Source organism: Kryptolebias marmoratus, linkage group LG6, assembly GCF_001649575.2.
Source record: "Kryptolebias marmoratus isolate JLee-2015 linkage group LG6, ASM164957v2, whole genome shotgun sequence".
Classification (NCBI taxonomy): Eukaryota; Metazoa; Chordata; class Actinopteri; order Cyprinodontiformes; family Rivulidae; genus Kryptolebias; species Kryptolebias marmoratus.
In genome coordinates, this window is record NC_051435.1 from 6,607,255 (window position 1) to 6,623,197 (window position 15,943).

The 15,943-nt window shown below is 38.5% G+C and overlaps 2 protein-coding genes across 2 annotated transcripts in view; both read right to left on the bottom strand.

The window, feature by feature from the left end:
• The window catches only part of LOC108238510, a 31,759-nt gene extending 20,000 nt beyond the window's left edge, over window positions 1-11,759 (bottom strand). The window contains exons 1-4 of the mRNA XM_037976174.1: window positions 5,811-11,759; window positions 1,945-4,590; window positions 184-1,276; window positions 3-56 (exon numbers count right to left, since the gene is read on the bottom strand). Of these exons, the coding sequence (XP_037832102.1) occupies window positions 3-56; window positions 184-1,200 (1,071 nt within the window). The 5' untranslated portion in view covers window positions 1,201-1,276; window positions 1,945-4,590; window positions 5,811-11,759. The remainder of the gene's footprint in view (window positions 1-2; window positions 57-183; window positions 1,277-1,944; window positions 4,591-5,810) is intronic.
• Window positions 11,760-11,904: 145 nt separating this feature from the next.
• Window positions 11,905-15,571, bottom strand: LOC108238488 (histamine N-methyltransferase-like). Its single transcript, XM_017420619.3, has 7 exons — window positions 15,419-15,571; window positions 15,207-15,349; window positions 14,857-14,909; window positions 13,969-14,076; window positions 13,502-13,623; window positions 13,074-13,167; window positions 11,905-12,346 (listed from the first exon to the last, which is right to left on the bottom strand). Exons 2-7 carry the CDS (start codon window positions 15,338-15,340, stop codon window positions 11,994-11,996), a joined length of 864 nt encoding a protein of 287 aa, XP_017276108.1. The 5' UTR covers window positions 15,341-15,349; window positions 15,419-15,571; the 3' UTR covers window positions 11,905-11,993.
• Between the last annotated feature and the right edge of the window lie 372 nt (window positions 15,572-15,943).

Consider the following 15,943-nt stretch of genomic DNA (forward strand, 5'->3'; position numbering starts at 1 on the left):
GCCATAAATCTGGTCAGGAGGGGAACTGCAGTAACCCGCAGAAACTCTGCATCAACCTGCACACAAGAAAACATTGCGAAATACACTTAAAATTTAAGAATAATGTGAAATAAAGAAAATAAAAAAAACAAAACATTTTCTCATCTATGGGCTTAAGTATACAAAAAGTTGTAAAAAGTGTACCTCTTCCATCTGAAATAAAGCTGGCCATCTTTCCATGAGGTTATCGATGGTTGGCTTCTGATCCACAATCTCTTGCCTCCTGAACTGAAAAGTCCTGGCCATCTTCTCCCGTATGGTTCTCTCATTGTTTCTTATCTTTATTTCAGTCAGAAGAGATGCTCTTTCTTTCTCAAGGTTTTCTGGACTGTCTCCGCTGGGTTGAGGATAGTAATTGGTCTCACCTCTTCTCGCCTTTTTCACATTCTTTGCTGGGAAGGGAGTAGCATCTTCTCGTGATTTGGATTTCAGTGTGTTCACCATGAGCTCAGACGAAAGTCCATGTGACCTCAGCTGAGTGCGGTAGTTGCTCATCTTGCTCTTGAGCTTCAGTTTCCATCCATAACTCTCATTGAAGGAGTCTGGTTGTCTCAGGCAGGGATGTTTCCCTGTCAGAGCCTCTGCAACATCACTCAGGTCTGCATCAGTGGGGTACGCCTTGTAGGAAAAAATCTTCTCTGCCAATCTTTCCAGTATGTCGGACAGCATTTTTGATGAAGGTGTCAGTCTGGTTTGGTTCTGTGCATATTCTGAATTCCCTCGCTGAAGTTGACCTTCTGTTTCGAGGGAGAAAGGCGGGATGATGAATTCCTTTGGCCACGGCTCTTTTCTCAGTCCCTCACTGTCAGAGCTGTGGCTGAGTATGACCGTGTCATCTGTATCAGTGTTTCGTGAGGAAAGGCTTGTGTCTAAGTCACTCAGATCAGATGGGACACTTTCAATGAAACTCAGAACAATATCAGGAGCAGCTTGTATGATCTTGATTGTAGTAAGGTCTTTGATCATGGACGTTGCGCTCAAGTTAACAAATGTTCCACCAAAGTCATCATCCTTGTACTGCAGCCTGATGTCTCCAGAAAGTTTGCATACATTTTTGACCTGTTCAATGAGCTCCTCAACTGTGTCCGGCACCCTTGATAATTCCATCCTCTCAGCGCTTTCGTCACCCAACAAGATGAGGAGTCGGACGGGAGTCGCCATATTGCAAAGTTGGATCTCGAGTTGTTGATGTAGATGCCCTGACAGTCAGTGATGTTCAGGAAGCTGGAGTCAAAACCTGGGTGGCAGGAGAATAAAACGAAAGACAGAAGGAAAGAGAAATTATTAATTCACATTCACAACCACCTTGTGTCAACATACAGATGAGATGAAAGCTTTGAGTTGTAATAAGTAAGGTGCATCAGTGCCCCTTTAAGTTAATCTAATATAAAACAATGCGTATGCACCCCTTTTATATCAGTACAAGTGCCCCTGTCTGTTAGTCCATTGTCACAGTATGTCAGCCCCTCAAGGTTAGTCTAGTCACACGGTTTATCCATGCCACATTAGAGGCAGGTCATGTAATTCTTTTAGAAGTTAATTTCCTTAAAACATGCTGCCCATTGACAAATGTTACCTTTTTCACAAATAATTACCACCACCATGCCATTCTAAATATTCATTTCAAATTTCAAGTAGGCATTTTTGTCACCTAGTAAATACAAGGTTAATACTAAGTAAATATTCTGGAAAATATCCCATTAGAAATATTCAGCACAGTTGCAATGGGCTGCATAGTTGCAATACCCATTCTGCCCACCATGCATACTCTACCTTTAAGTTAGTACAGTGTCAGTTTAGTGCAGATTTTGAAAAGTGATAAGTAGAATGAATTACATTAAAATAGAATGATTTCATGAATATGCAGATCTTAAATGTTAAAAAAGAGAAAAATATTATGCATACCTTAAATTTGAATATATCTTTTCAGGGTAATGAAACGCACTCCTCCCACAGTGTAAGCTACCAGGGGATATGGATCAGTCAGTTCATCTGATTCCACAAGTATTATGTCATTGGTAGGGCTCACTTCAACTTCGAAGGCCCTGAAGTGTTCCCAGTGCCACACTCTCAGTTTCTTAACAATGAAAAAAAGTCTCTCCTTCAGAATAAACATGTGGATGATCTCAGTAAATTCTGGAATCCCTTCCAAAGACCCATGTGCAAGTATCATTCCATTTCTGTAGTTGAATCCATTGAAAGTGACACTTTTAGCCAGGCACACATTATCCATTGTTGGGTGCTTGAGCCGTATAGCTTGTGCAATATCTTCTTTTAACACATCAACAGAAAGAGTTGAGACAGTTGACACTTCCAGAAGAGGTTTTTGAGGGTACATAAATATCTGCTGTGCCATATGAAATTGGTGTCGCTCCGCCAAAGACAGCAAAACATTCTTTAAAGATCTTGTATAACGAACAACTCTTTTAAAAAAACTGTGCTTGGCTTCATATCTCAAAGTCCAAAGACAGACTAATGGTCCAAATTTACGAATTAGCTGAGGATAATGTTCCAAAAGATGATGCTTAGGCAGTAGACGGTAGTCTGGGAAAACCTCTTGAAGTCGAACTCTGTGCTCTGATATCTTGAAATTCAAATACGCGATTGATTCCTCTGTATGGACAGGTGAGACAATAAGCTCCACTAGATCTTTTAAGTCACCCAATATTTTCCATGCTGGTTCATCCACAGGTACCTTTTGGCCGACAAGGAATGAGAAAAACCTTAAGAGACTCCAGTTTTCGTGAGAATTGCCTCCTATTGTCTTTCGAGATGCAAAGTTCAATGGCACTGGATGGGGACAATTAACTTTGTCTGTCCACTTAAAGGGGAAAGCTAGTATGGACTCATTTAAATATGCAAGAGTAAAGTACTTCTTGGATGTGAAAACAGAAAGACAAAGCGCAATCTCTGCCGGTACGATTCCTTCAAATAAATCATGGACAACATCTGGGGGGAAACCCGTGGTAACTTTGAAATGACTGAGTTTCTCAGAGAGGACACATCTCTTCTTGACACCACAGAAATTACTTAGAGAATCTTGTTCAAGGATTTTAAGGTGTTCTGAGTGAATCTGTTCTGTTCTTAATGTAAACACTCCACTATCTACAGTTTTAGTTTGAATTTCTGATCTAGATGCTGTACAAAATCGACACAGGTGACCACTTGAAAAGCTTTCAACAAACCCAGCGATACCATGTGCTCCAAGGTTATCGGCTATCACACACTGGATCGTTCCCCTAACACATTTCCCTAACTTCTGCAAAAAGACACCGTGCTCTTCTAATGAAATTAAATCACTTATGAGTGGCTCGAGTACAGTCTCATAGCCATACACTTTCAAATCATCACTTTTGACTAGAAGAGCCAAGTAAATTGATGACAGTGAAGACTGACAACCAGGGATCAGATTGCCTAAAGTCCAATAGAAGGCACAGATTTTATGTTTTCTCCGTGATGTCCCAATTGGGTTGCAGATTTCGTACTCGTCTACATAAAGATTTAGTGAAATGGCACAGTCTGCAGACAGAAGTGTGTTTTTCTGAAAAAAATCACCATCAAAAGGACAACTATATACTGTTTGATCGCTCTCTGGTGACTGATATCTCTCTCTCAAATGCACAGTTTTTGCCAGAATTACATCTGAATTTAGAATTTGCTGCAATGTTTTCAGCACAGATACATACTGCAATGATTTTTGGTTTCTTTTATCAAGAATGTATTCCAAGGGAGACACTACACAGAATTCTCTTTTATAATATGACTTGCGCTTCCAACTAGTAGACAATGGCCCTTGTTTCCCTATTGCTTTATGAATTGGGTGTGAAGAACAAAGAAAAGTGGCCAATTGTTGAACAACAGATGCTTCCACATGACAATTATTATCTTCCAAATGCTGGTTAATTGCTGCTATACTACCCGGCACAGAGACATCTCCAATGAGATGTTCTAGCTCCTCAAGCAATTCATTTACAGCTGTAGCCGAGACTAAATATGTATGTTCTAATTTAAGTAAAAGTGAAGCTAATTTCAGTTCAACTTCCTTTTCCAAATCTCTTGACTCTTCAGTGGTTAGCTCTATTTCTTCATTCAAGTCATAGTCAGATGGATTGGAAATGAGTGACGTGACAACTATTCCACTTTTAAAGTCATTAATGGTGCATGACTGATGTTTTCTCCATTTATGGCTCCGGAAACTGCTGTATATGTTGGTTTTGTATGAGCAACCATCAAACATACATGGGACTACTTCATATTTTCTCAGATGTTCATAGATATGTTGGAAAAAAACGTGCTCAGTAGAAAGCTGATTGTTTCCACAAATGTAACACTTGAAAGAAGAGTGTCTTTGTTGGGACTCCAGAGAAGGATGATTTCTAGAGAGATGTTTCTGAAGACCATTCCATGTCTTGGACAAACAGGGACATTGTGCGTGGATGCATGGATAGGGACGCCGCCTACCGTGAAACCGATGGTCAATTCTCAAGTGTTTCAGTATCTCAGATCTTCTTGAAAAATGCTTGCTGCATTCTTTGCATTTCCACATCCAACCTAAAAAAAGGAAAGCAGACCAGTAAATATTTAGAAAATGCAATGAACAGAAATCTTAGTTTGTTTAGTTTTAATGACAGTCTGGTAATCTATATATCTAAATACAATGTTGAGTCTAGCGGTAGTAAAGAACATTGAGCTGCATGTTTTGTATGAACTAAGATATACACAGAAATTCATTCATTCAACATCATTATAGCTACTACTGCGCTCTTACAATCAGAGCCACCCTAATGTAAAAATGACTGCAGGCAAATGCAACACTGTACTTGCCCCCCCCCTTTCATTAGAGATTTGCTTTAATAGAGTAAGCTTGGTTGAAGTTGGCATGTTCACTTTTTGAAGCACTCTGCCTGCCACACTGATCTTGCAGACCACTTCGACTGAAATAAAATAAATAAATTAATTAATTAAATCGTTTGGTCCACTTAATCTTGTCTCCACATTCATTAGGTTTTTCTGAACGTTGCAACCCAACAGTTTTACTGGCTCAACGATATTTTAACAATGGGCACGTGCGAAATCACACTTCATAAGATACCTGCCAGCATGCCATGACATATCTCTGAAAACACAATGCATTCGGAAAATGAAGTTCTTAACCTACAGTAAATGGGGCAGTGTCGTGAACAAAATGCATGAAAACCAGTTGTAGAGCCGAACAAAAAGTTTAAGGCTTAACAAGGAGATTCGCTTACCGAGAGCATATCCTGTGAAACCGTTTTAACAGTTGGACAAACCAGCATGGCGAACACTGGGAAACATCACCGACCATACCATACAAGTATAATGCATGCACAAAACACCATTAATTTTCAACGGGCCTCGCTACCATTAACAAACTGGGACTTTACAATCATAGTGGTATAAACACACTAGACTAATTGCTAACATGGCTTTACATGGGTTAAGCTAGTCAAGTTCACCGTGTAGCCGAGCTAACCGTGGTGGAAGCTATTGATTGGTAACGAATTATGCCTACCTTGATTAATTCCAGCTACAACCGAACAATGTACACATAGTTATATTTCTCGTGAAATACGTGTAAGTTCAGAAATTACACCACATTTAACCCAGCGAAAAAGAAAGCGTTTACTGGGATACCCACATTTAGGCGGGACTTTCAGCTTGCTAACCAGGTGACATTAACTCAGTCTTTTGCATTAATACAATTGTAGGCTTGTTAAGACACGTTTACATCAGCTTAGTTTAGTACTTACCGCAGGTTTATTCTTTGATGACGTGCTCGGACGTTAATCATTCCTTCTTCCCCATGCCGAAACGGACGAAGCTCTCCAAGCACTTCTCCCCAACTTCTTCTCACGTGACTCAGATTGAAAATATGACATCATTTCCTTTCAGCATGTTTTGAGAGGAACCAAAATATTTGCTTTCTTCCCTTCAGAAGTGTTATTAATTCAGTCTGAATCAAAATTGACACCTCAGAATGCAAAAAAATAGACTTTCACAACCAAGTCAATTATTTTACATTGTATTCAATGGTAGTTATTAGCTTGAATGAACAACTCTGTGCTACACTTTTTCCAGTGTACCACAACAAATCTGAACTCAATATCTGTAAAAATGACTGAGTTATATTTATTTTGTGTTTGCTAAGTTAAGTGAATTTAGTTGGAGACTAAATTTAGTAGTGGTAAAGACAAATGAACACACATGGACACACAAACATGAGCTGAAAAATATCGTTGCTCTGCCTTCGTCTTTGGCTGTGGGTGACATGGTTTATCACTGTGGACTGATTTAAGCCTTTCAGTTCATAGGCTCATGTTTGTGCAGCTGAATTTATCCTGAGTGAGAGGAAAACTGATGACTAACTAACTACGGTAATGCTAAACACAACTTGGAAAAAAAATAAATAAATAAAAATTTTGAGTCAGTATTCAAAGAATTCTGCTTTGTTCAGTCCTGTGGAGGACAGATGCTATATAACAGCAGCCGCTGAACAGGACTAATTCTCCACAATGAAATATACTACAGGGGCCGACCATTTACAGGACCGGTATCAGAGCTATATTTCAAGGCCTGACTGCAGCCTATGCCCATTAAAGTGTGTCTGATGTATTTTAGGGCCAGTTTATGTCCTGCTCTGGCCTCAGAGAGGGCTCCACTCTGATGGAGGATGTTTCTAGCCCAAAACTGGCTCTTTCTACAGCAACAATGAGGTGCAAAGAACCATATCAAAGACAAAATAATACTAATAATAATAACAAGGAGTCCATTTATCTAGACAGCATGTGTGCAGTTCAGAAAATAAACCAAATGCCATCATTCTTTTGCCTTTAAGTATGAAAGGAATTTTGGCAGTGCCACCATAGACAGTTGTAAGGATTATAGTTTTAATCCTTGCAATTTGATTTAAGCAGGCTATTTTTCTTGTAAGCTTTCAAAACTATTATCACAAAGACTATTAGGAGATTTTACACAATAATGGAGAAATTACACATCTGGGAAAAAAGTTTTATTTTAAATTTAGAGAAGCTAAAAATGTGAAGGAGTGCTGCAGCAATACTAGTAATTAAAACTAACAGTGCTACACACTAAAAACTGTTGATTTTAGAGTAATAAAATTATTATTATTATTATAATATTAAACTATTATTCTGATAACTCGGTTGCTGGGTTGCAGCTGTTGGGTCATATGTTGGATAGTTTAAACAAATACTTAAATGAAAATATTTAACCCAGTGGGTCAGAGATGAGCTGAGTCATTCTAACATTTTAATCCAGAAGTTGACCAAATTGCTTTAGGCTTTAATAAGTAAAGATGAAATGATAAAAGCAACTTGTAAGATATTTAATCTAGTTGGCTTTATTAAAAAATAATGGGTTTCTAAAGTACCACAAGTTGGTATAATGAGCTGACAGCTACCCAGGACCAACCCAGTTTGTAATTAGCTATTTTTATTATCTTAGCTCAATGTTTTAGTGACTCTCATTCAGCAAATTAGTCATTTTAGGCCAATTGTTGAGTAGAAAACGTAACCCAGTGTACTGGGTCAAACTGATAACCCAACCCTGCTGAGTTGGACCGAGCCCAGAGTTGACTCGGTCCAGATTTGACCGAGCACTGGGTTGCAAATGGGGTGGTTTTTAACCCAGCTGGTTTTATTTATTATTTATTGTGTTGTGTATGGCAAAGTACGCATGTCTGCTTTTGGTACCAAGACTGGGTTATTACTTTATTTTTCAGTTTAGTCTGGGAATAAACAATCATCACTGCACTCAGTCTCTGCACAGAAAAGAAACCAGCTATGAAGACATGTTTTATCTCCAGCTCTTCAGCCAAAGCGAAGTTACATTTAGAGTAGAGAAACAGCTTATACCATAGTAAATACTAAAGCAGATCAAGATAAAATAATATTTACATGGCATCTTGAACGCACGGTCTGCTCCATCACTGCACCACAGATGGATGAAGATACACTAAACCTAGAGGTTAGAGGTTCAACTCTAAATATCAGCCAGATGCTCATGAAAAGACTCTTTCCTGCAAAAAAAAAAGCTTTTTTTTTCACCTGGATAATTTCAACAACCATGTCAAAGTGTTGCTGCAACAGCTTGCAACATCTAAACAGCATGTTGTGCCAAGCAAGGATTTATTTGTTCAGTATTTAAGACAGTTTTCATTGCATCGCCTGCACTACATGAAGCCAATGAGGTTCATATGCTGGAAATGTACATCAGAATCTCTTGAGAGTTGCGGCGTGTCGCGGTGGCAGCAGCTAATAAGCAGGTGACAGAAAGTAAATGAATACAATATCCAGCTAACAATGTACCAATGTCCAGCTGTTCCATGCTTTAAAGTCTAATCAATCACCTGGAAAATAAGGTGATCTATAAAAAAAAAAAAATTTCTTCACATTTATCTCACGGAGAACTTTCCTTTGATAAGACACCAACTGGCACGTGAAGTAAATAAGAGCATTAGGTGTAAACGGCGTATTGAGGTTGATTATCTCAGTGACTAATGCTCTGTCACTCTGCAATATGAGAGAGCCCAGCGAGGACCCCCAGTAATGGAGCCTGAGCAGGTGTTGAAAGCCCACTGACATCAAGGGGGAGTGCACTGACAAGAATTTCTGATGAATTTCAATTACTGATCTATTAAAGCTAATGAGCTAAATGGGCAGCCAGAATGCATTTGCTAGACAGCTTGAGACAAGACCTCAGGCTTCTTCTTTTTTTCCTTCCATGCAGAGCAGATAGCACAGTGTCAGAGTCAGACATGTTTCTGTGACAGCTTGATGTCTTCAAATCCAGTCATATATGCTCAGATAATTGGCTACATTTAAGAACTGCTGTTTGGTTAAAGAAGAGTTGGTTTTCACACTACCTATCCTAACTACATTAACATCAGTATGCCATCTGCTGGGGAGGATCCAACAAAGTGAAGGGGCAGGAATCCTTCACTTCTCAGACATGTGGTGCCATCTGGTGGCCTATTTTGGTCACTAACCCGGCTCTTTTTTTTCTAATTATGATAAACACAGACTGGGAAGTCCTTAATAACAGAATGTTGTGTAACATTATTACAAAGCATATTTATATAATGTGGTTCAGATTTACTTAGTTAGTTTGCTAGGTACACACATCCTATCAGAAATATGTCTAATTATCTCTTTGCCTAAGAGTGCAGGCGTTAAAGTACACACTTTCCCCCACCTCACCTCACCTGCTCCTTGTCAAGTCCACACCCAGTGATCATCTTTCCCTCAATGTTTAAAACCGGTCTCTGTTCTCCTCTCCTCACTGGATCATTCTGCTTGTTTCTCGCTCTTTGCCTTGCCTTGCCATGCCCTGTCTCATGTCTTTGGATTTTTGTTATTGTTAATTTTGCTGCCACGTCAGCCCTTTTGTTTTGACTGGTTATTTTAGTTAATAAATTAGTTTCCGTTTTACGATGAGTCTGCGATCTGGGTTCCAAATATTTGTTCGTATTTCTTGATGCGAGTTTAAGACTCGAAAAATAACCTGTGTAAAAAACAAATATACATCACTTAGACAAAGGACATGTCCCACTTTGTGAAAGACCAACGTATTTGATATGTGACATAAAAAGCAAAAGGAAGACCCTACAACCTCTATTTTATTTTTGGGGTGGAAGATCTAAGAAATTATCACACTGTGTGTGCTCCGATGACTGTTTCATTTAGAGACAAATGCTTTATAATGTTTCTCTTTTTGTAATCATAATTGATCCCCGCTCCTCATTTACTGAATAATCTATTATTATTATTGTTATTTTTATTAGTATTAATAGCAGGTTGCTAAAAGTCTAAAAAGGTTGTTAAGCTACTCTTGAATTACTCATATCCCCATTCTTCTTGTGTACAACATAAAATACACGAAGAGCTCCTTTTCTCTGAAGAAAACATGTTTTCCTATCTGCATGTGTATTTGTGTTTGTACTTTTAGTTTTGTATCTTGTTTCATAAATTAAACTTGACCTTCTCCATCATTTTTGAAGCATTACTGGCAAATGTCCCAAAGCTTTGCTGCAACACCCTTCTCAAAAAAAAGCCTTTTTTTCACTAAAGACTGGGCTTTTTCCACTAACACAAATACTTTGAAGTATCACCTTTGTAGGGCAGACAGGAGAGAGGACATCGTGCACAAAGTGGAATCACAATGTTTTGTTTACTGCATCAAGGAAAACAGATGAGGCCACCAACTTCGCTGTAATGATGATCTTCTTTGCTTTGATATTGTGCATTTGAATGTTTAAGCAACATCAACAAAAGATGAAAAGTTGATCTAATCTCTAGGAGTAAAAAAAATGTAGATGCTTGCATACACCTACCTGATCTGGTTTTCTCTGGGTTCATCCAGATATTTTTGCACTTTGGACTCCAGTGACGGACTTGTTACTCTGCTTTCTGCATTATAATGTACATTTAGCTAATGTGTATGTGAGCCTTTTTATTTCAAATTAATTCATGCATTGTGTTACTTCTCTGAAGTTCAGAAAACATTCTTTAATCAGCCTTCGAATTCTACCTTCAAAATGAAATGCTGCGAAGACTCTAAGGTAGTTTATGCAGGACCCTGCTGACCTTTTCTCTCAAATCCAAAAGACTGGCATGCAATGTTCAATGTGTGTATGTGTATACATATATTATATATACACACACCTATATATTTCCATAATCACATTGTATTTGAGTGTTCAGTGTAGACGTATTATGTTTGGTGTGGAGGTTGGAACCCAGAAAGATTTATTAAAAAGAACAAAATAAAAAGCTGACATGGCAGCAAACAAAAACGTACCAGACGACGGATCAGAGGGAGCAACGAGGAGAACCAGGCGGCAACAATGAACCAGCGACTAAGTGAAGCTAAGGATCAGATTACATGGACTGAGGTGGATGAGGAAGGGGACACAGGTGAATGATTTCCAACAATGACCGAGTGCAGATGGGTGAGGCAGACTGACATGGAAAACTACTGAGGGAGACTGAGCAGAGCCCAGAAGACACAGGGAGCAACACAACAAAAGAACACAACAGGGAATAGACGGACACACGGGTCACAATTAGTAAAATAGAATTACAGTAATATGAATGAAAACAACAAACCTAAAACAAAAGATTACTCAAACAGCTCAAATCCTAACAGGACGGTGCGATTAAAATTATTTTTCAAAAACAGAATAGCCATTTTGCAGATTTTATAATGTATTTAATCTTCACCTGAAACTGAAAGTACTGAGCACATGTCAACATGCAGCAGGATTAGAACAGTGGATTTTTGCCTACTGTGTCAGAAAATGTGCTGACGTACTTTTTCTTTTAACGTTGGTTTGACAAACTCATTAACCAGTAACTCTCGTTTAGCCTTCATATTTAAGTTCGGAAGCAAATAATGGTTTGAATTTAGAACTGACACCAATGAAATGAAAGTTAAATTCTCAATCTCCCTTTCTTCATTTTCACCAATCAGTTGCTCTTAAAGTAAACATGTCTCTTCGGCTTTACCTATAAAATTATCTGATAGTGTGCAATAGATTGCTTGAGCTTTTTTAATTTCCTTGCTGATCAAAGGCTCTGGAGAGTTAGGTGATAACTGCCCATGGGCTCATGACAGAAGTGTCCTCTAATAGACTGCTGTTTTATGACAGTATTGATTATAGGGGCTTTAATAAAGAAGCCAAAAGTTTGAAACCTAATTTCCTAACATGGATCAAAAGAGGCTAAATGCTGTTGAAATCAATCCAAGACTCAAACCAGTTGGGGATTTAAGCATAATTGCTTTTTTCAAGACATAGAAAAAATAGATTAATCAAGAAACAGAAACTAAATCTATTCATTTATTGTTTATTCAGTTGTTGAGGTAAACAGGCACAATAGGGAGAAATCCAAAAGCACCATGGAAACAGCTTCCTCTCAAGCATAAACAAGAATGCAGCTTAGATGACTGTTCCAGAAAACCCTGCCATCTTTCTCAGTGCTGCACTTGTTCCTGATGAGGTCTAACATGCCTGCTCTGATCTCAGGGGTGAAAGACTCATAGAAGTTGTCCGTTCCTGTCATGAAGCTCAGCAGACGACCCCCAGTGGTGCTGTTTGGATCAAAGCACTCTGTGGCGTCGTAACTGTTGGGAACTGGATGTTCCTCGTATTTAAGACCCAGGCTCTTCAGGCAGGCAATGACCTCTCCGGATGAGCGGTATTCCTTGATGCTGTCCACGCACAAATCCTTCTTGTAAGTCTTCCACAGGATGTCCCAGCCACTGTTGGCTGGACAGTAAAAAATGCAATCATCCCAATTGAAAATCCTAAAGGCAACAAGGTTCTTCTGCTGATTTTAGAACCCCAATTTCCAAAAAGTTGGGATGTTGTGTGATGTTTAAATAAAACCAGAATGCAACATCCAAGACTGACTTTCAGCCTTGTCCTGTGTGCACAGAGAAATCTTCAGATTTTCTTTTTTTATGTTATTATGAACTGCAGGTAGAGGGGTGTGCAAAGTCTTCCCAATTTTATGTTGTTGGAACTTTATTCTGAAAATGTTCCTCTGTTTTTACAAAGTTTTTTACAGACTGGTGAACTGACCTGTTACCAGTTTACCTAGTTAGTGGCAAAAGGTTCTTCAGCTGTTTCTTATTCGTAACACTTAACCTCTACAGACTTTTTATTGGCCCTGTCCCAACGTTTTAGAGTTTTGAGCTGCTGTCAGAAAACTCAAATTTACCTTGTTTTTTTGCATTTTTCTTCTTCAAAAAAATTGTAGTTTCTTAGTTTTAGCGATTGACATGCTGAACATGTTACATTGTTAATAAAATATTGGTTTAATGAATTCTGTTTTTATTCATATTTAACACAATGTTCCAACATTTTTGGAATTAAGATTGAATTGATAACACAAAATTAAAAACTAGTACTTTTTCATGTATTTATGAAACACATTGAACATTAAAATAATCTGAATTTGGCAGCTAATTGAGGTCACTTCACGTCTGCTTACCTGCTTCAACAATGATCATGAGCCTTCCGTTGTTTTTCAGAAGGCTATGGCAAAACTTGATTGTTTCAGCCATGTTGTCCACGTAGTAGATCATCTGTTGAGAGGAGGGTATGAAGGCTTGAATATTAAACATTTACATGTTTCATGTTCTTTCATTTAAAGTTTGATACATTAAAAGCAGTGGTTCCAGGTGCACTCGCAGAACAGTGTGGGGCACATTGAGGCTGTTTTTCTTTGCCAGTTGGAAACATAATGCAGCTTGAAGTGAACATGCAAAGTTCAGAGGTTGAAAGGAATCATTTGTTTATTGTTTGAAAGAAAATGGGCGTGCATTTCTCTGACGCTAAAGGAAGGGATGGTGCTGCTCAGCACACATCAGATTTGGTGCAGCAGACCGAAAAATAAAATCTAACCTACTAGAAAAATACCTGAATCATGTGGATGAAGTCAAATTTCTTTATGTCTCCTTTCGCTTTCACTTGCTTCTCATACTCCTCACTGTGCATGACGTGCCAAGAGAAGGAGATCTTCGGAAGGTCGGCAGTCTTTGCTACCAAAGTTTTAAAAAAAAGAAATTATGTTTAAAAAATCTGTAAAACTGAGGTATGATAATGTACATAGACTGGAACTGTTTTTACCTCACTCCTAGCCTCTTATTGCCCTAATCCTATTGTTTCATTCTAAAATATAATCAATAAAAGCAACAATTAGTGTTGAAACTGAATTTACTTGGTTCACTTTTGAAGATCGATTATTCCGTAACTAAATGAAGTTTAGACAACAGTAACTTTTGCATTTTAAAATAATAACATATTCATATTTGACGTATTATTTGAACATGCATTGTTCACCATCGCTTCAATTTAAGATTAGTTTCAAAGTGAATAACTAATACCTTTGAAGTTGTTTACGAGAGCCGAGCTGCCCTCCACGACGTCGGCTGTGATGGGAACAGCAGGGAAGGTCGACTGCAGCAGGGAGAGCATCTGCATGTCCATCTCACCTGGAGCAGACCGTGAAGTTGGAACATTTCAAAATAATGACTAAGTTGTATATTCCTGCTTTCATTTATTCACTTTCTTCCTAGAATGACACCAGCCTGTTGCAGTAGCTCGGGATAAGCTGTATTGTTTTCCCCATTTTAAACTTTTGAGTTTTTTTTTACCTAGTTTTCTTTTACCCGTTGACAGATGTTAGTCATCTGTCACGGAGAAGGAGCTGTTAATATGCAGGAGCAGACAGATTTTCAAAAGTTCAATTATTGCCAGAAATAAAACTTCAAATCCCTGAAAAAAATAAAGAGGCAGGGTGGGAGAAAATAAAGAGGAAGAACATCCAGGAGTGTGACATTCCGAGGCAAAGCAGAATTCTCATTGAATATACAATCAGAGACAACCTTAAGACTGTCTGAGATTCTACACGTCTCTGTTGGCTTTCAGACAGTCTAGGCAGAAAAAAGCAAGATGAACGGCAGTGCTTCCTAAAAAGAAATGTTAAAACCGTGGACATGTTACAGTAAAAGAACTGTGTTTAGTTGTTGGGCTACAGATACAACACCTTTATATATTTAATTGTAATTGGTGGAAATTAAAACCAAACTTATTTCTTGGTCATACATTTCCAAATATCTCTCTCTGTCACTAGCTTTGACTAACCTTTTGATTCTTCTTGTTTTACACAGCACTGCTCCCTTAATTGTTATTTTAGCCTATCACCTGCACTATATTCAGTGTGACGCCCATCTGATTCATACATAACCTAAAGTTTCTATTCAGCCACATACCTCCACCACTTCCAATGCCAAGAACATCAAGGCTGGATTTTCCTGCTCCAATCCTGTATCACAAGTAGAATGAGAAAAATCAAACACATTTTTACTGACTCTTAACAAGAAAACGGATCAAATGTAGAATAATGGGTGTCACTAGTCTGATAAATACCAGTGAAGCATAGGGAAATTTTCCATCACTGTTAAGATTTTATGGTCTTAAAAGTTCAGTTTGTGCTCAGTTTGTTTTAATTCTGAATACGCTTATGGTCTGAATAGGAATACAATAAATGTAATCCAAAAAAAAAACCACCAGGAAATAACAGGAACAGACTGAGTGAGAAATCGAAAATATAACAAAGTACCTTTTAAATTCCTCAGGCAGGAGGCTGTGGACACACTTGAGGATGGCTGCATGCTCTCCTGACTTCTCCAGGTAGAACTGGAAGCTGCTCACCGAGCAGCCTTCATAACAAGTGTGCTTTGCCTCTGCAGCCATGTTTGGTCCCTGCAACCCAAAGCCAAAATGAAACCAGCTTCAAAGCCTTCAGAGAAGTTCTACAGGTTTAAATGTTACCTTGAAGTCGAGTACGTGACGAATAGAGTCGAGATCTCCGAGCTTTCTCTTCCAAGCAGCTGGATTGTTTTATGCCCCTGCAGGCGTGCTGGGGTTACGCAACACTGCTCCTCCTTCCTTATGCAACTCCTGACCTTCGGCTGAGTAAACAGAAGCAGCTGCCGTCGTGCTGACAGACTGAGTTCACTGCACCTAAAGATGTTTCTGGACTTTTTTTTAGGTTCTTGTCATTGCTTATAATCATCGAAATAAGTTTAAATGCAAGATTATTCGACTGTTCAATGCATTTAGACACTTTCCCCTCCTGTTAGTTTCCCTTTTTGTCTTCTGTCGTTGTAACTGCGGTAACCCATGTTGACCACTAGATGGAGCCAACGGTCCACAGATCGGGCTAAAAAAGGCTTTATGATAATTAATATTTGACTTTGAAGACAATAAATATGTTCTTTATTTATTTATTTTGTTGGGTTTTGTTTTTGGAAATAAAATGCAAACAAATATGCTAGTGATCAAGTTTATTCCACA